The sequence below is a fragment of the Euphorbia lathyris genome, chromosome 7, assembly GCF_963576675.1.
Source record: "Euphorbia lathyris chromosome 7, ddEupLath1.1, whole genome shotgun sequence".
Lineage (NCBI taxonomy): Eukaryota > Viridiplantae > Streptophyta > Magnoliopsida > Malpighiales > Euphorbiaceae > Euphorbia > Euphorbia lathyris.
The window spans coordinates 28,248,587-28,275,110 of record NC_088916.1 but is presented as its reverse complement, the minus strand read 5'-3'; the positions used below and the strand labels follow the sequence as shown (position 1 = coordinate 28,275,110).

At 37.2% G+C, this 26,524-nt stretch overlaps 4 protein-coding genes across 6 annotated transcripts; 2 read left to right on the top strand and 2 right to left on the bottom strand.

Annotated features, from left to right (window-relative positions):
• The first annotated feature begins 263 nt into the window (after positions 1-263).
• Positions 264-4,254, top strand: LOC136235024 (LRR receptor-like serine/threonine-protein kinase RGI5). The gene is made up of 2 exons (XM_066024536.1): positions 264-3,619; positions 3,712-4,254. Exons 1-2 carry the CDS (start codon positions 760-762, stop codon positions 4,092-4,094), a joined length of 3,243 nt encoding a protein of 1,080 aa, XP_065880608.1. The 5' UTR covers positions 264-759; the 3' UTR covers positions 4,095-4,254.
• Positions 4,255-10,536: 6,282 nt separating this feature from the next.
• LOC136235927 (embryogenesis-like protein) lies at positions 10,537-11,521 on the bottom strand. Its single transcript, XM_066026013.1, has one exon. It carries the CDS (start codon positions 11,388-11,390, stop codon positions 10,845-10,847), a length of 546 nt encoding a protein of 181 aa, XP_065882085.1. The 5' UTR covers positions 11,391-11,521; the 3' UTR covers positions 10,537-10,844.
• Positions 11,522-12,780: 1,259 nt separating this feature from the next.
• LOC136235708 (uncharacterized) lies at positions 12,781-13,176 on the top strand. Its single transcript, XM_066025598.1, has one exon. It carries the CDS (start codon positions 12,781-12,783, stop codon positions 13,174-13,176), a length of 396 nt encoding a protein of 131 aa, XP_065881670.1.
• LOC136235707 (DEAD-box ATP-dependent RNA helicase 39-like) lies at positions 12,996-19,759 on the bottom strand. 3 transcript variants are annotated; one of them, XR_010691906.1, is made up of 11 exons: positions 19,151-19,759; positions 18,848-18,943; positions 18,573-18,761; positions 18,256-18,396; positions 16,158-16,298; positions 15,405-15,547; positions 14,599-14,728; positions 14,324-14,372; positions 13,457-14,010; positions 13,298-13,350; positions 12,996-13,166 (listed from the first exon to the last, which is right to left on the bottom strand). XR_010691906.1 is itself a non-coding variant. In XM_066025597.1 (10 exons), exons 1-9 carry the CDS (start codon positions 19,682-19,684, stop codon positions 13,460-13,462), a joined length of 1,974 nt encoding a protein of 657 aa, XP_065881669.1. In that variant the 5' UTR covers positions 19,685-19,759; the 3' UTR covers positions 13,011-13,350; positions 13,457-13,459. The 3 variants fall into 3 exon arrangements, 2 of the variants coding, with proteins under 2 accessions (XP_065881669.1, XP_065881668.1); XM_066025597.1 differs by having other exon boundaries at positions 13,011-13,350; XM_066025596.1 differs by lacking the exons at positions 12,996-13,166; positions 13,298-13,350 and having other exon boundaries at positions 13,373-14,010; positions 19,151-19,758.
• Positions 19,760-26,524: the final 6,765 nt, after the last annotated feature.

The window sequence follows — 26,524 nt, the reverse complement described above, 5'->3', positions numbered from 1 at the left end:
TGCAATGTCAGCATTGCTGCTGAGAAGAATGGTGTTATGGTCCTACATACCTTGACTCTTTCACAAATATTGACACGCGCACGCGTGTTATGTAATAAAAGCAAAGCGTGACCGAATGTTCAATACTGTCCTCACTTCCACAAGCATATCCCTTGTATCATAGAAAGGGTAAATTAGACAATATCCAAAGAGAACAACAAGGCGCCCAAATATGAGAAATAGGTGATGAATGAGTATCTAAATATGGAATAAGCAAGCAGCAGACTACACTCATACCATCCCAGAGAGAGCTTCAGTTCAACTTCAAACTCAAACATCATTCTTTCATCGGCCGCCGCAATAATAGTCCAGTGTATGCATGTCCAGGCCAGCAATGCATTAATTCATCAAAATGTCGTACAATTTCTGATTACAGAGGGGAAATTCCACGGTACTGCCATTAATATGTCCTGGTAACTTTCTTTCAACATTAAAAATGGAAACTTTGACTATTTTGAATGTATCCTCATCACCTGAAGCTTTAATGGCTTTTTTTGAATACTTCACATGCATGGTTTCTTTCTATTCAACCATTTAGTGTAAAACTGAAGCATCCCTGAAATCTCTCTCACATGAATTTTGTCTCCTAGATTTCCAGTTTCCCCTTCTCTACCGCCATCACTTCTACTCTACTGTACTCTTCTCAAAACCTTCTAGTTATCTCCTATCTATCATCATCATCTTCGCATCAAAACATTTCTTGGTGATAGCCCAAATTTAATGGGGAAACTGAAGCATTCTCTTTTCTTGTGGCTCTTTTTGGTCTTAACAATGGAAAGCTCTGACCTTTATGTATCGCCTCTTTCTTCTGATGGACAAGCACTTCTTTCTCTTCTATCTGCACCTGACCCATTTGTTAAATCCTCCTCCTCACTGCTTTCTTCATGGAACCCATCTTCAGAAACTCCTTGTACTTGGCAAGGGATTACATGTTCTCCCCAAAATAGAGTCATTTCCCTTTCTTTGCCTAACACTTTCCTTAATCTTTCTTCATTGCCTTCTCAGCTTTCCTCTCTTTCTTCTCTTCAACTTCTCAACCTCTCCTCTTCAAATATCTCCGGTTCAATCCCTCCTTCCTTTGGCCAACTCACTCACCTTAGGCTCTTAGATCTCTCCTCCAACACTCTTTCAGGTCCTATTCCTCAACAACTTGGTCTCCTTTCTTCACTTCAGTTCCTTTACTTGAACTCCAATAAATTATCTGGCAGGATACCTCCACAACTGGCTAATCTTACTTCTTTACAAGTCTTCTGTCTGCAAGACAATCTCATCAATGGTTCAATTCCATCCCAATTGGGCTCTTTAATCTCTCTCCAGCAATTTAGAGTGGGTGGAAACCCTTATCTAACAGGGGACATTCCACCACAATTAGGATTTCTGACTAACCTTACAACCTTAGGTGCTGCTGCTACAGGCCTATCTGGTGTAATACCACCTACATTTGGGGGTTTGATTAGTCTCCAAACTTTAGCTCTTTATGATACTGAGGTTTTTGGTGCTATACCGGCAGAGCTTGGTTTGTGTTCTGAGTTGAGCAACTTGTATTTGCACATGAATAAGCTTACAGGCTCAATCCCTCCTGAGCTAGGTAAGTTGCAGAAACTTACTAGCTTGCTTCTATGGGGAAATGCACTTACTGGTCCTATCCCAGCTGAGATTTCGAATTGTTCGTCTCTTGTTGTTCTTGATGCTTCAGCTAATGATATAACTGGAGAAATTCCTGGCGACTTAGGGAAGTTAGTGGTACTTGAGCAGCTTCACTTGTCTGATAATTCACTAACCGGTTTGATCCCCTGGGAGTTGAGTAATTGTACAAGTCTAACTGCATTGCAGCTAGATAAGAACCAATTATCAGGTTCTGTTCCGTGGCAGGTTGGAAAGTTGAAGTATTTGCAAAGTTTTTTCTTGTGGGGTAACTTGGTGTCTGGTACTATACCGGCCTCTTTTGGTAACTGCACTGAGTTATATGCACTTGACCTTTCAAGAAACAAGCTAACAGGGACAATCCCAGATGAGCTCTTCAGTTTGAAGAAATTGAGCAAGCTTCTGCTTCTCGGGAATTCATTATCAGGAGGATTGCCAAGAAGTGTGGCCAATTGTCAGTCTTTGGTGAGACTGAGGCTTGGAGAAAACCAACTTTCGGGTCAGATTCCAAAGGAGATAGGCCAGTTGCAGAATTTGGTCTTTCTTGACTTGTACATGAATCATTTCTCTGGTGCCCTTCCTATCGAGATTGCCAATATCACTGTGCTTGAGTTGTTGGATGTGCACAACAACCACTTCATGGGAGAGATACCGTCTCAGTTAGGGGAGCTTGTCAATTTGGAGCAGCTTGATCTCAGCAGAAACAGCTTTACTGGTCAGATTCCATGGAGTTTCGGAAACTTCAGTTACCTGAACAAGCTGATTCTCAACAACAATCTGTTATCAGGGTCAATACCGAGATCTATTCAGAACTTGCAGAAACTAACACTGCTTGATTTGAGCTCAAACAGCCTCTCCGGTCCTTTCCCACCAGAAATCGGTTATGTGACAAGCTTAACCATCAGTTTGGACTTGAGCTCAAACTCATTTACTGGAGAACTCCCAGAGACAATGTCTGGATTGACCCAATTACAATCACTTGATCTTTCTCATAACTTGCTATATGGAAAGATTAAAGTTCTTGGTTCCCTTACTAGCCTCACTTCTCTGAATATCTCCTGCAACAACTTTTCAGGTCCTATTCCTTCTACGCCGTTCTTCAGGACTCTTTCGTCTAATTCATACCTTCAAAATCCAGGTCTTTGTAATTCTGCAGACGGGTCTACTTGCTCATCAAGACTCGCAAGAAGAAACAGTTTAAAATCTGCCAAAACTGTGGCTTTGATTTCTGTGATTCTGGCTTCAGTGACGATAGCTGTTATTGCTTCCTGGATTTTACTTGCTCGGAATCATAGATATATGGTGGAGAAATCTTCAAGAGCCTCAGCCTCTTCACCAGGGGCTGAAGATTTCTCCTATCCATGGACTTTTATACCATTTCAAAAACTCCACTTAACCATTGATAACATCTTAGATTGTTTGAGAGACGAAAATATTATCGGGAAAGGCTGTTCTGGTATTGTCTACAAGGCAGAAATGCCTAATGGGGATATAATTGCAGTAAAAAAGCTTTGGAGAACAAAAGGAAATGAAGAAGCAGTGGATTCATTTGCAGCAGAAATTCAAATTCTAGGACACATTCGACATCGGAACATTGTGAAGCTCTTAGGCTATTGTTCCAATAAGAGTGAGAAGCTCCTCCTCTACAACTACATTCCAAATGGTAATCTGCAACAACTGTTACAAGTGAATAGAAGTTTGGATTGGGAAACAAGGTACAAGATTGCAGTAGGATCAGCTCAAGGTCTAGCTTATCTCCACCATGATTGTGTGCCAGCAATTCTTCATAGAGATGTTAAATGTAATAACATACTCCTAGATTCCAAGTTTGAGGCCTATTTGGCTGATTTCGGGCTAGCCAAATTGATGATCCCTCCAAATTATCATAACAATGCCATATCAAGAGTAGCTGGATCTTATGGTTATATTGCTCCAGGCAAGTGTGCTTTATCTTTAACTATATCTATTTGTTTCCTTTTGAATTGTTGTTTGATATTTATGTGATTGATTTCGTTACAATATTTGCAGAGTACGGGTACGCTATGAACATAACAGAAAAGAGTGATGTTTATAGTTATGGAGTGGTGCTGCTAGAAATTCTAAGCGGTCGGAGTGCTGTGGAATCCCAAGTCGAAGAGGGAATGCATATAGTGGAGTGGGTTAAGAAAAAGATGGGAAGTTATGAACCGGCTGTTTCAATATTAGATGCAAAGCTTCAAGGTTTACCAGATCAGATGGTTCAAGAAATGCTTCAAACACTAGGAATCGCTATGTTCTGCGTGAACACTTCGCCAGTAGAACGACCTACAATGAAGGAAGTGGTGGCACTGTTAATGGAGGTGAAGAGCTCACCAGAAGAATGGGGAAAGACATCTCAACCTTTAATAAAACAGTCATCAAACCAAAGTTGAATAAGAATTATTTCTTGTTATTGTACTAATATTTCCTTGTGAGAAATTCAATGATTGATTGCTCTTTTCTGTCCCAAGAAGAAAAGAAGAAAAGCTTTAGTTAGTGTTATTATTGGATGTGACCTTGGGTTCTTGTACAGTTCTGAAAACAGCAATCTAGTTCAGAAGCTTCATGCTTTGCTTTTTTTTTTTTTTTTTTTCTGTTTAATGTTTATGTTCTCAATGCATTTCCTTAATTTTTGAGGTAATTCCTGAAAACAAGGCAGCATCTAGGAAATATTGTAAATTAGACCCATATCTCTGAATATCCCCAAATATGAGGCTGAATGAAAGGGTGATAGTGACATTGCAGTTTAAGAATAAAAATATCATCTTTAATGGTGAAACTGTGAGATTTCGAATCAGAGAATGAGAAATAAACTTTGAAGGAATTAGAAGAAGTGGAGCCATATGGTGCAAAAGAGAGAAGCAGACAGACAAAAAAACATGGCCATACTTCCCTCCCCACATGCTTCTGCCTGAACAGTCAATGGATTTGCTCCCCTTAGCCCATACCCTTTTTCATTATTCCTGTCACAATTTCTGTTCTGGTCAAAAAGCATATATTAAATAATCACCAACTCAATGACATAAGAATAACACAAACTATGTTTTATAAAGTATACTACCTTCACATTGTAATACCTCAATTAAGAAAAAAGGAAAGTGCATACTTTACTGCTAGGCATGATTAATGTAATAAGCTTCTCTTTTTGTTCTTTAATGGTGAGGTATCATGCCTTAATATAGCAATGTAGAAAGAGATCAACTCCATGTTTGTATTTGTATTGCAGGATCCACAATTAAACTAAAGAGACCCTACAAGGCTTTGTTCTAATAAAAAGACCACCGACATGAGAATTTCTGTCATCTTAGAATAAAAATGGAGGTGACTAGTTTCATTTCATCAAGTATTGTGCTTTAATTTCAAGACAATTTAGGGTCCATGGACAAGACGACATGTTATTAGATTGTTGTCATTGGATTACTTGGACATTACCATCATAATACTGCTCCAAATCTTTTTTCTTTTTTCTTTTCTTCCAAATTTCATCCTAAACAAAAGCATAAATATGGCTAAATTTCCATCATAACACCTTCACTCACTCACTGTGTGTATTGCATTTTTCATAAAACATTAGCATTAAAAAATTCTACAAAAAAAAGGGACAAATTCCTGCATAAACCAATCATTTCTTTAAGTAGATACTACTTGTTAAAATCATTATGTCACTGGGGTATCTAAATTTGTTGAAAAACAAGTGGATAAAATTCGGGGTTTCAATGTAACAGTCAAAATATTGAATTGTTAAAAAAATTCACTTCCTTCTAAAAAAATTTTCTAAACCTAAATAATGAAATGAATAGAAAGAATTATAAAGGTTGAATTGAAGAATGATTACCTGAAGTTGGGTTTGGGTGCCCAAGAAACAAGTAGCACCACTTTACATAAAAATTTCATCAATTACAATAAAATTTCATCTCCGAGCTGTCTTCATTTCATCCATAAACCCTAATCATTCCATCTTCACTTCATTCTAAATATATTTTTTGATTCATTAAATCTGTTTTTATTTAGATATATTAAATCTTCGATCTTTCATTTTTTGGTTCATTAAATCTATCTTTTATTTTTTGGTCTCATTAAGTCCAGCGTATGTTAAAAAGAGGTTATTAACTTCATATGTATTTACAATTTTTTATAGCCACGTTACAGATCAGAGACCTAATAATACTTTTTGCCTAAATTTTATATAAGTATTATTTTGAAGTTTAAACCGGAATATTGGATGAAGTAGAAAAAAAATAAGGGTGAATTACACTCATGGCTCCTGAACTTTTCCCTTACATTCATTATATCATCTGAACTTCAAAACCTTATATTATAGACCTGAAAACTTGAGATTATAGCATCTACATTTTGCACCTTACTAACATAATTCCATGAACTTTCCATTTTACCAACATAATATCTTTTTTTCACCATTGATCAAGATGACCACTTCAATAACAGATAATACTTCATTATAGAGTTAAAGAAAATGATATTCTAATCAAGTTTAGTTTTTGAACTTTTTTTTATTTTAATGTCATTTAGGTATTGTTTGATTAGGAGAGAAAAAGTTACTGTTTAGAAAGAAAAACTCAAAAAATGGTGATTTGAAAAATAAAAAATAATAATTTTATAGCAAATATGATCCTAAACAAATTCAATTTTTTTACTTTTCCATTTTGACGAACATTTTGAATAAGTCAATGATAAAAATAGTCATGATATTGATACTGTGCAAAATTCAGGAACCATGATGTTCAATTTTGAAGTTCGGGGTCATAATAAAAAGTAAATGCTAAATTCAAGAGTCATGAATGTAATTTATGAGGAAAAAATAGGTGTGTTTACTTTAGGTAAACAACACTTGACCTCTTAATCAAGGTTAAGAATAATAGAATACCAAAAGAAAAGCATTATGTTCTAGAATATAGTTTTGGTGGTTAATATTATATAGTTTAAGTGACCAATCAAATCATATAAATATATCATTTTGTCCCCATAAAAGACACTGAAAGAATCTTATTAGAGAGAGAGATATATATCTCAACACACAAAATTGATATCTGGAGTTTAGTTATGTTACAAGCAACAGAACCCTCATTTTTTTTAATCTTGTTAATTCACTTAACAGTGGAATAAAGCTAAAAAAAATTGATACAAAAATCAATCTCTTTAACAAAAGTATATGCAACACTTGACATCAAATTCACTCTCACCAAATCAATCTCCATAGTTATTAAAGGTGTCCCCCGGATCTTAGGGGCATGGTCAAGTGCGTGCCTCAACGACATATGATACACTAACAAATGAAAATGTATAATAAATTCAAAAATGAAACAAATACTAACTCATATCCATAATCTTAATCATAAACCCTAAAACAAAGAGGCATTCCTTATAACCACGAAAGGCGCATAAATTCATGCCTACACGTAATCATTTGAAACAAAGTCCGCCTTTTGACATTCTAAAGCACTAGGCTCATGAGCTTGGAGCTTGAGCGTGCCTTCAAGAACTATATGAATCCCACAAGCATATACAAACTATATGAATCCCACAAGCATATACACCAAGCTTACCGCGCCTTTACTAACTAAAGAAAATTGCATTTTGTTATCTTGTACACTATTGCATTTTGTCATCATTATGGATGAACTAACAAGTTCACTTCAAGATGGTATACCATGGTGCATGCTGTTTGCAGATGATATTGTGTTGGTTGATGAGACGAAAGAAGGAGTGGAGATGAAGTTGGAACTATGGAGGCAAACTCTAGAATCTAGAGGCTTTAAGTTGAGTCGAAGTAAGACAGAATATTTGGAGTGTAAGTTTAGCGGCCGTAGGAGTAGGGAGGCAGGGACAATCACCCTACATGGGAGAGTTGTTCAGGCCTCGGATTGCTTCCGGTATTTAGGATCTATTATCCAAACGGATGGAGAAGTAGATGGAGATGTTGCTCATAGGATTAAAGCTGGTTGGTCGAAGTGGAAGAGTGCTACGGGTTTCCTTTGTGATCCCGGCATGCCTAATAGATTGAAGGGAAAATTCTACCGGACGACAATTAGACCAGCATTGTTATATGGTACGGAGTGTTGGGCAGTGAAACACTGCCACATCCATAAGATGTCGGTGGCGGAGATGCGTATGTTGAGATGGATGTGTGGTCACACGAGAAAGGACCGGGTGCGTAATGAAATAATTAGGACAAAAGCAGGGGTCACATCTATTGAGAATAAAATGAGAGAAAACCGACTAAGGTGGTTTGGCCATGTGAGACGTAGAGCGTTTGATGCGCCGGTTAGGAGAACCGAAGAGTGGCAAAGGGATGTAGTGGTGAGGGGTAGGGGAAGACCTAAGCAAACTTGGAGGAGGGTGATCGAGAGTGATATGAGTTTATTGGGAATTGAGGAAAATATGGTAGTGGATAGGACGGAGTGGAGGGAGCGAATCTGTGTCGCTGACACGACTTGATTTTCACGGTTTTATATGATGGTTCATGTTAGCCGACCCCGAATCATTTCGGGACTAAGGCTTTATTGTTGTTGTTGTTGTATTCTCAGGAAGATTCTACTAGCCAGGTCTAAACAAAAGCTTGAAGCATATTATTATTCCAGTGTAGCACGGATGGCCGCAGTACTGAAAAACTTAGAAAATTTGAAGTGTATTTGTTTACCTACTTTTCACTTCAAAAGATAGTTTTTAGGTGTTTGTTTGCCTTTTACAGCTAAAAAATAGCTTTTTACAAAGACAGAGAATCTCTATTAAAGGCAACCAGAAAACAGCAAGTAGCCAAACAGACCCATAAAGTCTCTTTCACTCGACTAAGGCTTAATTGGGAACAATTGTAAACACATCTCTGACAAAATTCAATTATGTTCTAGTATAGACCAGGAAAATTGGGGTAACTAATAAAAGTTGCATTATCACAAAGAAATGTCATAATGTGATGTTTGTTAGTACTAGACATGAGAAGTAAAAATAGCTGAATTCCACAAGAAAACGTCAAACTAGTAATTTCGTTCAACTGAGATTCAGAGAGAGGATGCTAGAAACGACTTTTTTCTCTATAGGGAACAGTTATTGGATGTCCCACTGAACACCAAGACAGTCTTGACGAAGAAAACTACAAGTAACTAGATCAAGTGACTCTTTTATTTCACTTCTCGACGCAGTGTTCTAACCCGAAAAACCACCTTTCATCTACCAATCAATCCTTTCCTTCTCTTATGGAAGATGAAATTTCGTCTTTGATCTTTGCAAGCGGAGACAAGTCACTAACTACAGTGCTAAGGAAAGCAATTGCATGTGTCAAGCAGTGGCATGCTCTGTAGCCGGGGCATGAGCGATTAACTTAACTCTCCTTCGGCTTAACCCTCTTTATACCCACCCTCACATATGCTGCTCAGATCTGATAACAATTGCATGCATCAATGTGTCTACTAATTGGAGAATTATATGCAAGTTCTCATGTTCATTAAGTGTCACAATCACAGGTACGTTGGAGGTCTCGCTAAGTGAACTATGGACCAGCATAGCTGTGAAAGATATCATGAGGCAAAGGTAGAGCATCCTGCAACTTGAGACCCAGAACATATATTCTAGAAGGTGGCAGTTTTATAATGTCTAACATCAAAACAATTAGAAGTTCTTCTACACCTTGTTCGGTTTTCAGATTGAATAAATGGAAAAACAAGTCAAGGGAATGACAGAACACAGTAAGGGGAAGCTAAGCAGTCTTATCTATCTCAACCCTGGCCGGCCTATTATCCATAGTTACTAATGGCACGCCAAAGGCGCATGGTGCACAAGGCTCCAGGCCCAGCGCCTCATCACCCTCCATGGCAGGCCCAATCACCTTGGCACGCCTTTGTGCGCCAAGGCACGGAAATCAGAGGCGCGCCTGTGGCATATGTATTTAGGGTTTTTTAAAGTGTTTTAATGTAGGTTTAATGTTCACCCTTGGATTAGACACATCTAAGGGTCCAAAATAAACAAACAACGAAAAAAGAAAACAAAAGATACACGTTTGAATTGGACAGTCACACAACTGACAGGACAATGATGTAAAGAGAGAAAAAACAAAGCACATAAGCAACCAGGGGAGAATTGTTGAACTTTGAAGAACAAAAATACAAAAGATTTCAAGAGCAGCCTCTCTTCTTTCTCTGTTAGTGTTTTTGACTTTTTTCTTCTACTCTCCTCTACAATTCTGTTCTGTTCTCTTTTCTATTTTCCCCTCTCCTCTATTGAGTTGTCGCCTATTACTGGAATGGAAAGTTAAAAATTAACCTTGTTTGGGAGTTTATAGGATGTAAATGAGGTTAAATGTTTAACCTTGTTTGGGAGTTTAAATATGGAGGGAAAGGAAGGTTAAATTTACTCTTTAAAAAAGTTTACGTTACTCCCATTAACCCCCAATTTGGAGGTTAGAGGAAGTAAAGATTTAACCCCATTAACCTCCATTTACTTCTAAAAAATAACTCCCAAACAAGGTTAACTTAATACTTAACATTTCATTACTCCCATTTACTCCCATTAACCTCCTCCCAAACAAGGGCTTAGTCTTCTGTTTTGTTCCTATTCTTCTATGTATCTAATAAACTTCCAGTTCTGTTTAGTTCAAGTGCTCTGTGCGCTGATTCTATATTGATATTCGATTTATTCCACCATGTTTGTACTTTGTACTATGTTTGCATTCAATTATTATGTACGTTTACAAATAGAATTGAGAATTGTTATTTGATTGATTCCACTATGTCTGTACTATCACTACTATGTGTACAAACAGAATATTGTCATGGTTTATTATTTATCACTACTATGTGTACTATGAAATAAAAGAGATTAAAATTAAGCAACAACTATTGATCATCGAGGAATACAGAAACGAATCAGTATTTGAAGTCAAATAGGTAAAAAAAAAAAAAAACGCAACATACTCCACACTTGCCAATTAAGTTACAAAAACAAAATCTTTTGTCCCAAAGTAATGAACTTTTATATAGATAGGCCATTGCGATGATTCAACTTCACAAACAATGAAACTCCTAATCCATTATTCAAAAACGTCTCTTTTCACTACAACTATGAATTTAAATTATCCCAAATAAATCTCAAGCTAATAGTAATAGTAATACCCAATATGACCAACCTCATCATCAATCATCCAATTGTTGTATCTCAGCTTTCAATTGCTCAATCTTGAGACCCATTGACCTCTGCAAAGCACCCTTTTGGCCTTCTGGTAATTTCCCCAATAGCCCTTCAAACATGTCTAAAACTTCTTTCACTGCAGCCCGTGCACATTCAGCCTCTTCGTTGAAATACACAGTCTCTTTAGACTCCATTGCCATCTCTATCTCTTCCCTAGCCTCTGCAAACTTGAGGTTTATCGTGTCCACTTCCTTGTTTACATCCAAATCAGGAAATGGATCACCTCCCGACGCAGTACTTTGTTTTCTTCGAGTTTTATAGGTCGAAGAGCAAGCATGGAGATTTTCGCAAATAGGGCACGTGTAGAAGTAAGGAATTGAGGTTGAAGTGTGAAGAAATTTGAGGGTTAAGGGTATGAGTGAGTTGGTAAGTAGTGGAGGTGGATTCGATGTTAAAGATTGCAGCAAAAACGCATACTTGGGCTTTGAAGAAAGTTGAAAAGGGTGTCTTAAGAACAACTTGAAGAGAGAAATCTGTGATTGTTTCTGCATTTTCGTTTTTGGCTTTTTTTCTTTCTTTCTTTCAATTCAGTATTCCCGGAAAGGGAGAAAGGGCAGGGAAGGAGGAGTTCAAACCCTCAACTCCAACTTTTCAGGAAGTGGATGGGCTGCTCCAACTATGGCTACTACGAGTCCAACTCTTATCATTATAATGGCCCTTTTCTTTCTTTCTTTTTTCTTTAAAACAAATAAATATGTAAATCAAAGTATATTTTAACACAAATATTTTTTTTTTTTTTGCAATTTTAACATTTACAATTGGGATAAGGTGCAAAAAATACAGAAAAATTACATTAAAAACAAAGAAAAACCCCCAACCAAACCCAACAGGCTAAGAGTTTTACCATAGATCACAAACATATAATTAATCATGAATTTTTTTAAAAAAATACACTGTATTTTGTACGAGTTAGATAAAATAAATTTAAAATTTTCACCGAATTTAGAAATATAAACCTCCAATTCTATTATTAAATCGCAAAACATATGAAACTTGTTTTTTTAATCAACTTACATGTAATTGGTACAGAATAAGAAACAAAATATCTGCGTTTTATAATAATGTCTCAAATTAACCAAACTTGCCAACATTAGAGGTAAAATTGCTCTTACCTGTCAATACTAGAAGTAAAATTGCATCATTTTAGATGTCAATGGTAAAATTGCTCCTAGGGATACTTTTGCACTTTATCCTTTTACAATTTTGTCAAATAATAATAAAAATAGTAATGGAAATGATATTATTTACATTTACTTAGAAAAAAGTAACTGAAATAGCTTGCTAAAATGCCTTTTCAATTTTGCTCTTTTATTATGATTTCTAAACATTAAAGTTGAATATTATTATAGTTGATTTTGTATTTTACTAACATAATAAAAATGAACAATGATAACTTCATTATGTAACACTACAACTAAAAGTTTTTTAAAGATACATTACTCATTTCTATTTAAAACATACAATTATATTAGTAAAGCGGCGCAAAATCCATAGGTCAAAATGTCCAGTTTTAAAGTTCATGAATTATAATGTCTAGGAGTTCATGAGCCATACTGAGAAACCATAGTTGTAATTTACCCATTAAATTTTAGAATGTAATTATACCTAAAATAAGTAAATGAATTACATTTAATTTTCTGGCCTGGACTGATAATGTAACATCATTAATCATACCAATACTCAATAGGAAAGAAAACTGGGTTAAGAACATAATGGTAGAAGTCAACAACAAATCCACAATCTAATTAGTCAAAATCTAAACTTCAACTAATCCTCCAAATGCAACTAACCCCTTTTTCCATACACGAGTTCTATAAATCATGACTCATATCCACACCATAGATTCTTAAGCGAAACTCAGAAAGAGAAGCAACATCAACTATGGCTCGCCAACTTCACCACAAACAAATACCACACAACATATCTCAAGCTGGATTTGCAGCAATAAGCCTTCTCTTGTGTGGTTTCGCCTTGTATCTATGCGCTTCTCATTCCCGTAAATGGCGCCGCAGCCGCTGGGGTTCTTGCTATGGTCTCTCCAACCATGAACCAGTCATACAACAACTCAATTCTGAACCTATGATGCTAACCACAGTTAACAATGATCAACTCATGTTTAGCAGTCAACAACAGCAAGGAGTTCCAGTTTGGCAAAAGAACATACTCATGGGTGGAAAGTGCCAGCTACCGGACTTCTCAGGTGTCATCATCTACAACTCCGATGGACATATCGTTCCACCGGCCAAAAAGCCTCTCCCTATGCTTACCTGGAAGTGATTCATGATCTCTGATAAAGATCAATTTGGACCTTCAACTTGGCTCTAGTGTTAGCAAAAGTTTGTAATCTTCATTACATTGTTTTCTGTGTAAGAACTTTAATTACATTTGCATAACTTACCGCTATAAACCTGATAATTTGGAAGTAGCACATATAATGGATGAAGAGCCAATCTGAGCAAAGAACCAACCAGCATTTACAAACAATTAAAACATTGAATATGATACTGTAAATAATGATAGAACAAGCATTTTTATTGCATCTGAAGTGCTTTTTTACCAATCAACTACGCCTAAAGGATGAGGTAGAAGAGCGACCCCTAAGCGGAACAACGTTTAGCTTTGAACCTGTAGATTTAACTGCACTTGACCTTTTGCTACTTTCCTTGTTCCCACGTGGAGAGCTTTTAGTGGAGACCGTAACCTTCTTCACGACTCTAACAGGCTTGGTTGATTTGGAAAAACTGGATCCTTTTCCAGATTTATTTACTGAAGATGCAGTCTTGGAGCGATAGCCAGATGATTTAACTGATACAGCCTTGGTGCGATTGCCTGAAGATTTAACTGATACAGCCTTGCCGCGGTTGCTAGACGATTTAACCGATACAGCCTTGGAGTTGTCACTGGAGGATTTAACTGTTTCAGCTTTAATCTTGTTTCTTTGACTAACCAACTTTGTGCTCTTCCCTTTCTCTTGAGTTATTTGAGCCCTGGCATTGTCCCTTCGAACATTATCTACAGTAAGGGACTCTAAGCTTTCGTTCTTCTTTATTGCCTCCTCAATTCGGGTGGCCAACTGAATGTTCTTTCTAGCCACCAAGCTTGTCACTTTTCCTGTTAAAAAAGGGCAACAATAATAAAACCACCATTCACTAGAAAAAGGGGACCTTCACAAGCTTCTCCACATCCAAAATTGCAAGGGAAAGAAGATCATTACAATTCTAAAATTACAAATTAGGTTTCATGTTGCCAAGTTCAAAATATTGAAAGGAGGAAATGCTTAATTATGATTGCAGTAATTCTAACCCATGCATCGATGTTGGATGTAGGAGTACATATATTAAGTCCTTATTTTTATTGTCATGAAAAAAATTAATCTTAGAACTCACAGAGCTATATAAATTCATCAGATTTCTGTGATCCGTACCTTTTGCACCCATACGAGCAGTTCGTCCTGTGCGATGAAGGTAGTCGATCTATAAATCCAAAGAAAAAGGTATACATTACTCAAATTTTTTCTAGATAATTTCTCCTGACAATAGTAGCCATTCTCCTCCCCCAAGAACCTATCATCTCAAATTTAGTCATGTCATACAATTGAATACCCGGAGATATTATCCACATTATTACAAAGAAAGAAAGGAAAACAGTTTCCAAATTGAGCGTAGGTCACCAATTGAAAAGACATAGAAGATCACTTACAGAATTCAAGGGGAAATCAAACATGATGACATGATCTACATCCAAGTCAAGACCCCTGGCAGCCAGGTCAGTACAGACCAATGTGGGGCAGTCTCCATCATCACTCTTAAACTTCTGGAGATTTATAACCCTGTTTTTATAAGGATTAGTACCCAAAATAAACATTCATGCCAACCAAATTACAAATCAACATAGAGAAGTGTGAGGAGCTAAGAAGGAAGGGTGAGTCTAGTGAAACAGGTTTTCTTTTATTGGAGAAGGAAGAGTACTAATAGTGAAGTTTATTCAACTATTATCTAAGAAGAGAGCACAGCCTCCTATATACACAATATAAGTTCTACACTGGACTCATAAACATGAACTTGAGCCTAGTCTTTTCAAGATGTTTGGTTGTGCTGTGCACAAATCCAACACCACGAGTGCTGTCACAATACAATATGGTTCTCTCTATTGTTTGTTGTTGCAGTACTACAGGGAAAATTGAAAAAAAGCATTTAAATCCTCAATGCAATTTGATCAGTCTCATCCACAAGCATACAAAGTACTATGCTTTATTTTCTTTTTCCCATCCTTTGAAGGTATTCTTATATAACCTTCTATTTGGGATGGGAACAGGCTACGACTGTATCTCCTACTTAGGAACTATTATTAATGGAAGCAATATTTGTCACATAAAAGCCAAGAAATTGTGTATAACAATTGGACATGAACAATACAAGTAACGAAGTTTTGTGCACTCCCCAAGAATATTCTTCGTAGAATCAATGAATGACTTTATGAAACAAAAATAATCTTCATGACCTCACCTTTGTTCTGCTGGTACCTCACCATGGTAATTGACTGTGGAGATCTGATTTTCAGCAAGAAAGTGGTCTACTGCACGGCTGGAATTCAAAGTGTTACAGAACACCATGACCCTGTTTCCCTTTGATAAACTGGGCTCAAGCACCTATTTTCACCAAAGATCATAGAATGTGAATTTCCCTATTCTATAAAGAATGCTTGAACTGTAGCAACTCATCTTTTCCAAAATTACATTAGATAATTCTTTCAGAAAACAACCTAAAGTAGAACCATGCAAAAAGAAAGATGATTTAACAAAAATGTACAACTAAAGTAAAAAGGATTCAAGGCAGTAATTTCCCAAACCTACCAATTCAAGGATCAACAATGCAATAACGTTTTCAATGTTTCCTTCTATATGTGGCCATTCTATCCTTGCAGATGTTGGATTTTAGTTTAAGTATGCAAAAATTATTGAATTTATAGTTGGAGATGTGTGCTAGAGTTTTATATAAAAATATACATCAAGGAGTCCCCTCTTCACTCCACACTGCCTGATGCTCTACCAATGGCAGGAGAGGGAGATTCGATTCTAACTTACAAATTTTCTTACTTATCATCTGTTGAGTTAAGATCTATGAATACTAACCAATGCCTTGATTTTGAAGTTCATGTGAACCCAATGTTTTATCAACAATAACATTAAAGAAAAGAAATACAGATGTTAACGAATGCTTCATATGATATAGTATAGCAAATTTAGAACAACAACAAACCTGTAATAATGCTTCCATCTTGTTTTCAGAACCCGCAACCTTTAAAAAATCATGGCGAGCTGTTGCTATCTTTTTATGCAGTGTTGATGTGCGCAAGTGGACTATCCCTTGAAACTCCTCATCAATCAGCTTTTGAACTGCCTGCAAAACTTCCCAAGTGTCAATAATAAAATTTCTTCAAATCCCAAAATTTGCGCAGAATAACCCCATTAAATAACAGCCAACAACTCAGACAAACAAAATTCAAAACTCACCTCGTCAGTGACCATAGTTTTGAAAGTCGACCTAATCTACTTTTCTTTCTTCACAGAGATGTAGAAAGAAAAGTAGGCACTTTTAAGGCCAGTGTGGAGTAGCTAGAACGGATGGGAGGTAATTCATCCTACATTGGGAACTGCCTGGGTCACCTGAGGCGAGAGGCGACCCAGGCGATCCTTCCAGTGCCTTTTGCACTGGAAGGCGGTCGACCTACAAGAGGTGGCTGCCTGACCTCCTCAGGCGAGAGGCGGTCGCCTCTTGAAGTCAAGGCTCTAGGTCAGTAAAAGTTAATGAAAACTAAAAAAAATATAAGTTTAGGTTAAAATACACTGTATATCGGAAGAAGCAGAACAGCAGCTAGAAAAGAACTCTCCTCCACACCCAACCCACCGAGCTATGCTATCGCCGGCAGCCGGCCTACCACCTCCGACAGTACTGCAGCAGCTATGTTATCTTATCCTTTATTTTTTCTCTTTTATTTTCTGCTCTTATCTATTTTTCTTTTCATCCATTTTAGTGGTCCATTATGTACTTACAATACTGTTTATGCTGCCCAAATTTTTGGGATTTTCATTATAAGTTTATGAAAGTTACAGCAAGTTATTGAAAGTTAATGAAAATTTATGAAAGTTATGAAAGTTTATTCTGAAGTGTGTTGTCATGTTTGTGAATGGGGTGATCAGTTTGCTTGAATGTCAATTAGTGAATTCAGTTAGCTTGTGAGTTGTGACTCATTTTGAAGTAAGCTAGTAAGCTACTGCCTACTGACAGTAAACTAATGAAAGTTTATGATAGTTTATGAATGTAAGCTACTGCCTAATATAAGATTGCTTGAGAAAGTTTATGAAAGTAAGCTACAGCCTAATATAAGATTGCTTGAGTTGATAATGATATGATATGATTGATCATAGATGGGATAGACAACTCCATCAACCATTGCATGCAGCTGGATTCTTTTTAAATCCAGCATTCTTCAATGCACCGGATGGAGGTGTTGAGATTAAAAGGGATATTTAAAAGCGATGGAAAGATTGGTAAAAAGCGAAGATGATCAAGACAAGATCGGTGAGCAACTGATTTTATATCAAAATTGTGATGACTTATTCGCAATGAACATGACAATTAGGCAACAAACGACAATAAGTCCAGGTAACTAACTTTGAACTTTCTAATTTTAAGTTCCTAAACATTTGCTTCATATTTATTATTTAACAACTTAATTGCATTTTAATACTTGTAATTTTCTTTGTTTAGTTGCATGGTGGAAAACATATGGAGCAAAGACTCCACAATTACAAAAAAAAAAAAAAAAAACCATGAAAGTACTTAGCTTCACTTGTAGTGCTTCACTTTTTGTTCATATAAGCATATTCAGTCCTTATAGTGCCATCTATCTCGTAATATTAAACAAAATGAAAGAATATCCAATCAACTAGAAATACTAAGCAACCATCTGGATTATAACTGCTCAATTAAGATATTGTCAGGTTGATCATATATAACTAGTTTTGGGTCAGAATACTTTTACTTCGGAGCAACCACAACTAAAGAAGGAAACATATAACTGCAATCTGGCTCGGGCTCCAGGTCTATGATAGAAGCAATATTTTTCCACTGCAAATGGAAAAGATTAGTATGCATTCCAAAATAAGAAACAAATGTTTCTTATGTTCGTGGGAGAAGGACATCTAATCACCGAGTGGCATAATTATATGACCTTCCTAGTATGGATAATCGACAAGAAAAACAGGAACTTTGAGCCTGAAGCATCATCCAGAATCGGGTGATTATTAGTTATCTCATGCACAATAAAATGATAGTGCAATGCAAGCCAGCATACCTTTGTCATTGTTGCAGTGACCAAAATAGTTTGAAACCCTTGGCCATCAGGCTTTGAAGCGCGGTTATTTAATGGGCCTAGAAACTTGCGAATATCAGGACCAAATCCACGATCAAACATGGTGTCTGCTTCATCCAAAACCTATCAAGAAATTAGTAACATGATTAAGTCTAATAAAAATTGTTGCAACTATTGTGCAAGTAACTCTATTACTAGTAGGTCTCATTGAATATCAACTTGAAACATCTAAGCAACTCAAGATTTTAAACACTCTCGAACTTAATACTTGACATCAAATAATGTAATAAGAAACTCACCAAGTATTTTATGTCACCATAAACTATATTGCCATCCTCAATATGCTGAAGGATCCTTCCAGGAGTTCCAACTACCATATCAATTGGGCCATTCAACGAATCTTCCTGCGGTCTCAACCGGCCACCGCCACTAACCATGGTACACCTGAATCGTGCATGATGACTGATAGACTTTGCCACACGAAAGACCTATAAACACACAAACACAACTTTGTCAATTACAAATGTGGAGCCTTAGGACTAAAGAACATTCAAATGCCAAAAGCACACAATACCTGTTCTGAGAGCTCTCTTGTTGGACATAGCACAACAGCTCGAGGACGCCTAGGCTTCACTAGCTTACCCAACAAAGATTCATCCTGTCTCAGCAACTGCAAAAGCAAAAGCAGTACACTAAAGCAATAATCTTTTTAAGTAATACCTAGAATACTAATGTCATTCACATGATTTCTCTTTTCAACATTTTCTCAACATAGGTGAAACCACTAGAAGCTTATTCTTTCTCTCATGTTAACAGAAAATAAAGATTGCAAAATCCTAAAAACAGAAAAATTAACAAAATGATGAAGAAAACTAACCTGAACAAGAGGCAACATATATGCCAGAGTTTTGCCAGATCCAGTATGTGAGCCCAAGACTACACTTTTGGCATCCAAAATAGCAGGAACCCCAATGCACTGAATTTCAGTAGGAACCTCAATCCCCATTTCTATCAAAGCTCCCATAACTTCCTCGGTCAATCCCAACTCCTCAAAGCTACCCGCAATGATTTTCCCTTTCTTAGACTTCTTAAAACCATCATCTTCAGTCTCAACAGCAACAACTGATTTCTGTAATGGGGATTGGGTTTTGGTTCGGGAGGGTTTTGAGGAGCCCTTGAGGTGTCTAAACCTAAGTCTCTCCAGAAGCATTGAGTGCTTTGCTTGGTCTGGTTCACTGAGCGTGCTTATTTCAGTGTCTATGGCAGTGGATGTGGCGGAGACGGTGCAGAGGGGTTTAAAGCCGAAACCCAGAACCCTAGTGGATTTTGGAAGTTTAAGAAATGGGTAGTAATAATGTTTGCTTGCTGATGATAAAGATAAACTTAGTAGTGTTCTTGATGTGCCTGCCATGGCTACTCTTCGTTTTCCTGTACCGGTTATAGGATTGTGGATTTTGCTTGGGTTTTTGAGGTTTTAGGATGTAAGATAGAAAGCGGTTCTGGCTGAAATGTCTTTCATCATACGACGCGTCGTTGTAATTTTCAACTACTAGTAGTTTTTGGGGCAAAGTAAAAAAATGTTGGGTTTTAACCATTTACCACAGCAAATACAGTAAAACCTTCCTAAATTTGTACGTGATTTTAAAGTTTCCAAACATAGATACTGTATTCTATTATGAGTTAATTTGTCTATTTAAAATAGACAAAAACCACCGTTTAGATGTTTCATTGTTTGATTCATTAAGTTTTTAATCTTTTATTTAAATACATTAAAAGTTTCTAATTTTTTTATTTTTGATCTCATTAAATCCTTAATGACCAAATTAGTAAATTGTGAATATGTAATTATGTTAAAAAGACGTTATTAACTATATATTTATTTGAAATTATTAATATATATATATATATATATATATATATATATATTATAGTTTGAATTAAGGTTTTTACAGTTATCTTATATTATAGTCACATTATTTAACCGAATTTTATGTTCAAAATTATTATTTTTGATCATCAACGGCTTAGTGAGACTAAAAATAAATGATCAGGGGTTTAATGTATTCAAATAAAAAATGAAGGACTTAATGAACCAAAAAATGAAAGATCATGGGCCTAATAATACTTTTTGCCTTAAAATACTTGTGGCTATTAATCCAGATAAATCTAACATTTTTTTTCAGTTCTAATATTTCTAGGGCTCAGCTCGGCTTGGAGTTCGGCTCGGCTCGGCTCGATTTTTTAATAAGCCGCTCGTGAGCACGATTTTCAGGCTCGGTTTGTAAACGAGCCGAGCTCGAACCGAGCTCGAAGCTCGACCCGAGCTCGATAAGAAACTGTCGAGCCGAGCTCGAGCAGGTAAAAACTCGGCTCGGCTCGGCTTGTTTACAACCCTAAATATTTCCACGTATTTGAGAGGAGCTATCAGTAATCTTTAAATGTGCATACTCACCAGGATACGGGTCGCTATCCGGGGCTACCGTCTCTATTTAGGAGATTGAAACCGTCTATATTTACCTTTTTGAAGGATAGATTAAGGAAAAGATTCAATTCCTAGGGTTTCAATCTTTCCTCAACAGGAAAGGAAATCCTTCTGAAGTTAGTAGCTGAAGCTTTTCTTACAAGTACATTTCTTTTTGCTAAAATCTCTATCGGACGAGTTGCAAAGAATGATGAATTCATTCTGGTGGGGTACAAAAGCTAATGGAAAAAAGAACATTCATGACTGGGGAAATATGTGTGCTTGAAAGGAGAAAGACGGAATTGATTTCAAATACCTTCGCAAGTATAACTTCCCTTTACTTGGTAAGCAAGGATGGAAGTTTATCAATCAACCACAAACTTTAATAAGTAGAATTTTAAATCTAAATATTTTCCAAGGGATACTTTCCTTTCTTCCAAATTAGACAACAATCCTAGTTATGTTTGGAGAAGTGTGTGGAGTTCGAGGGAGATGTTAATTAGAGGTGTTCGATGGAGGTTAGGAGTGTTGGTCCCGTATAACGTGACAAGGTTAGTTCCAGGGGGGATAGGAACTATTTAAAATTTTGTCCGTTAAGGCTGACTTCTTTTCTCTAAGAAAAGGTTTACACAGCGGCGCTAAGTAGTTTTAAGACACAAGCTTAGTCAACTGGTGACTAAGTCTGCTTCTTTCCTTGAGTCAGGAGATAGCACTTAAGTCTATTCTTGAACTCAGTTTCTTAGTGCACTCAACTCAGCATGAGTTCGTTACTTAGTCAGTTTTATAGCAAGCAGTATATAAAGGAGTTTAAGGGTTAGAAATATGTTACTCAGCAGACATATCCTGGTTCGGCCTCTCCGCCTACGTCCAGTCCCTGGAACTCGTTCCGAGCTTTTTGAATCCTCTACTGAGCTCTTTAAAGGTAGAGCACGAAACTTTTTACAACAGAAGCTGAGTATACAAAAGAGTACCTTCCTCTATTCCTCTACTCACTCCTATAACTACCGCTGAGTACTATAACCGAGTACTCAGCTTCTCCTTTCTATTCTTCTAGAAATGATAAGTGTTTGTCCTAAACAACAATTGCTAAGACACTTTAGATGAATGAAATCACTCTAGACTTTTACATAATGATTGGAATTGGTGTAAGATTTTCTTTGCTTTTCTCACAGAACTTCAAGTATGAATTTGGTCAGTGATGCGCCTCACGGTAGTCGCACCGCGAGACTCACTAAGGAATAAATGTACCCCATCGTTATCAAGTAATAAATTTCTAGAAAAGTCCAGGTATCGTCCACAGGATTTATTTCTGCAAGTATCGAGTTACTTGGTTTCAGGTGTTATCTAGGCTTAGGGGGTTTTGAGTTGGTTTTTCTTAAGTTAATCTACTCCTAGGTTGAATTATACTACTCCTAGCTAAGTTATCTGATTCTAACTAAGTTATTCTATGCCTAATTAAGTTAAACTACTCCTAATTGATCTTTCACTAATGCAATTACCCGAAGGAACATGGTATGTGTTAGGGATTAAAGCCAGTTAATCAACTGTAGCGCAGCGGAATTGCGGTTTAAAATTTATTTCTAATCCCTTTAGTTTGATCTTTTTCCGTTAACCATTGATTGAATAAAACCTTTTGATCCATTTAGGGATATAAACATACCCGAAATGTCTCTTCTAGAGACGGTTGAAGAATCCACAAAGTAGTGAGATCTCCGCAGTCAAGTGCACGAACAGCTATTGAGTCAGAACCGGTGCTAGCCGAAGAACGGACGAAGAACTAGAGAGATAATGTAATATGCCAATATTCTTCTCCACTTTCAATTAGTGGCTGCCGAAATTCTTATGAATTTGGTGGGTGGTGGCCGAAAATGTGATGTATGTTAATTAGGGTTTAGTGTTTTAATTTATATATATAGTGTATTCCTAAACCTAATTGGTTTAGGGTTAATTGGTTAATTACAAAACTAATCCAATCCTAATCTAATTACATAAATAAATACCAATAATATTTATTCTATGCAATTAATTATGATTAGATTAAATTTAATTACCCCAATTAAACAAACAACACTAATTAATAAATTAACGTATTAGTTTAATTAATTATTCACTGAATGCAATTTCATTAATTTACAAATTAATTAATTACATCCCGTAAACTAATTAATCAATTAAATACTCAACACTTAAGACCATTAATCAATTACATTGATACAAAGTATCAATTAATCAATTAATTAACCACCAATTAATTACCTTGATATTTTACTATCAATCAATTAATTAATTTCATCTCTCCAATGTACCGTTCTATAAGTTCTAACTCAGATGTTCGATGTGCACGATCCTATGGGACTGTCCTTAGCTAGCAGTGGGCTCACGGTCCACAGACAGTAAGTGGGTTCTAGCAAACCATTACTATCCCTAACCAAGACAGAGTTTCAGCAGTCTAAAGATGCAGAGACCATGTAGTTATCTCTTAACTTCTTTTACCATTTGATATCGATATTATAAACTAGAGGCATGGCGGCTGTCATCCTCTCTGATGTTTATGATATTTCTTGATCTAAAGTAGATTGATGAAACAGATAAGTAAACTACTTATCAGGGTGTGGCCACACACTTATCAATCTCACTTATCAAGTGGCCTGTGATATCATCTCATTATTACATGAGTGGTAATTCCATCACTTCAATATCAATACCAATGTGTTCACCTGTTCACCCAATCATACCCGTATTTAGCATCCTGTTACAGACCTGTTAGGCGTATGTCAAAGTGAACCGGATCCCATATTGATATTATAATGAAATCTGGTCTGAAGATAGTTAGAGACCTACTTAAGAAAAATAATGACACAACCACCATGTAGTTTTCTCGGACGGATCGATCCAGTCATATGTATACAACATGTACCCATATTCACAACTGGCTTATCAAGTGCTATGGCTAGTATCAATTACTACCATACAGTCGTCGAATATACAAGTCCGTGGTCCTAATCATTCTCATGATAGAATGGACTTGGGATATGGTTTTACGATTATCAATCAATGGATTCTCTATTCATATTATAGCACAAGATATAAATGAACTAGATTAATGCCTTTATTAATGTAACACAAATAGTGTATCTATGCAAGAATAATCAAAAAGCATAATACAATATACATGAACCAATGCCTAAGAACTAGGGCACACCAACAGTCTCCCACTTGGACTAGTTCCAAGCAGGCATTGCCCTAATCCCTATAGATCTAGTATGACCATCATGTAGGCGCTGTGCAAGTGCCTTGGTAAACGGATCTGCGACATTGTTCTCGGTGTCAACTCTCTGTAATGTAATGTCACCTCTCGCCTGGATCTCCCGGATGAGGTGAAACTTTCTAAGTACATGTTTGGATCTCTTGTGTGATCGGGGCTCGAGTGCTTGTGCTATGGCACCGTTGTTATCACAGAAAACATCAACTGCACCTAGGATAGTAGGAACTACACCTAAGTCAGTTATGAACTTCTTGATCCAAACTGCTTCCTTTGCAGCATCGCATGCAGCTATGTACTCAGCTTCCATTGTAGAATCGGCAATGGTAGGCTGCTTTGAGGATCTCCAACTAATGGCACCGCCATTCAGGAGAAAAACATAACCAGACTGTGATTGTTTCTGGTCCTCATCAGTCTCGAAACTTGCATCAGTGTAACCTGATACTGCCAACTCCTCTTGCCCACCAAAAACTAAAAAAAGATCTTTGGTACGTTTAAGGTACTTTAGGATAGCCTTAACTGCCTTCCAGTGCTCCTCGCCGGGATCTGACTGGTACCGGCTAGTCATGCTAAGTGCAAATGCAACATCTGGCCTTGTACATAACATAGAGTACATGATGGATCCTATAGCTGACGCATATGGGACCTTTTCCATGTTCTCTCTGTCCTGCTTTGTCTGAGGACAATCTTTCTTACCAAGTTTCAACCCATGGCACATAGGCATGAATCCTTTCTTAGCCTGGTCCATGCTGAATCTTCTAAGAACTTTGTCTATGTACGTTGCCTGACTCAAGCCTAGAAGTCTGTTGGATCTATCTCTGTAGATCCTGATCCCTAAGATCGTTTCGGCTTCTCCTAAGTCTTTCATTGCGAAGCATTTACTCAACCACTGCTTCACACCTTGCAGTGTTGGTATATCACCTCCAATGAGCAGTATGTCATCGACATACAATATCAGGAAAGTGGATATGCTCCCACTAAATTTCATATACACACAGGGTTCATCAGGATTCTACACGAAACCATATTCAGTTATGGCTTCATTGAATCTCTGATTCTAAGACCTAGATGCTTGCTTCAATCCATAAATGGATCTTTGAAGCTTACATACTCGGTTAGGATACTTCGGATCGATAAAACCCTCTGGTTGTGTCATGTAGACATCTTCGAGTAACTTCCCATTCAGGAAAGCAGTTTTAACATCCATCTGCCATATCTCATAGTTATACCATGTAGTTATGGCTAGTACTATCCTAATGGATTTGAACATAGCAACTGGTGAAAAGGTTTCATCATAGTCAATTCCTTGGATTTGTCTATAACCTTTTGCCACCAGTCGCCCCTTGAAGGTGTTATCGGCTTTTAATTTGAAACACCACCTGCAGCCAATCATTTTAACACCCGGAGGTGGATCCACCAAGTTCCACACTTGGTTATCACGTATAGACTGCATTTCAGCCTCCATAGCTTTACGCCATTGATCTGATTGTGGGCTTTCAATAGCCTCTTGATAAGTCTTGGGCTCATCCTGGTCATCGACCATTATGTCCCCATCATCAGTCACGACAAAACCGTACCTTTCGGGTTGATGACGTGTCTTATCAGACCTTCTAGGTTCCTGTGTAACTGGTTCAGCCTCCTCAATTTCTTGAGGACCTAAATCAGTTACCTGAGCATCCTCAGTATCTGCTGTAGGATTCAGTGAGTCTTGAATCTCAGCGAGATCAATATTGCTCCCACTGTCTACTTTGGAAAGGAATTCCTTTTCCAAAAAGACTGCAAACCTAGCCACGAATGTTTTATTCTCGGCTGGGTTGTAGAAGTAATAACCCTTAGTTTCCTTAGGGTAACCCACGAACTGGCATTTGACAGATTTGGACTCTAGTTTGCCACTCATCAATTTCTTGACATGTGCATCACAACCCCAAATCTTCATGAAGGAAACGTTGGGCTTTTAGCCTGCCCATAATCTATATGGTGTTCCTTCAACTGCCTTGCTCGGTGTATTGTTAATTATATGAGCAGCAGTTTCCAAAGCAAATCCCCAAAAGGAGATAGGGAGAGAAGCTTGACTCATCATTGAGCGGACCATGTCGAGCAGGGTCCTATTCCTCCTTTCTGACACTCCATTCCATTGGGGTGTACCAGGAGGAGTGAGTTGGGATACAATCCCACACTCTCTCAAGAATGAGACAAACTCTTGGCTTAAGTATTCGCCCCCTCTATCAGACCAGAGCGCTTTTACTTTCTTGCTAAGTTGATTTTCTACTTCATTTTTAAAATCTTTGAATCTCAGAAGAGTTTCAGATTTATGTTTCATCAGATACACATACACATACCCATACCGGCTATAGTCATCTGTGAAGGTAACAAAGTACAGAAAACCAGATCTAGCACTAGTGCTCATTGGACCGCATACATCTGAGTGTATCAGTTCCAATAGCTCCGTGGCCCTTACACCAGTTTTGGTGAAAGGCGCCTTTGTCATCTTCCCTCTTAAACAAGATTCACACGTGTCATAAGACTGC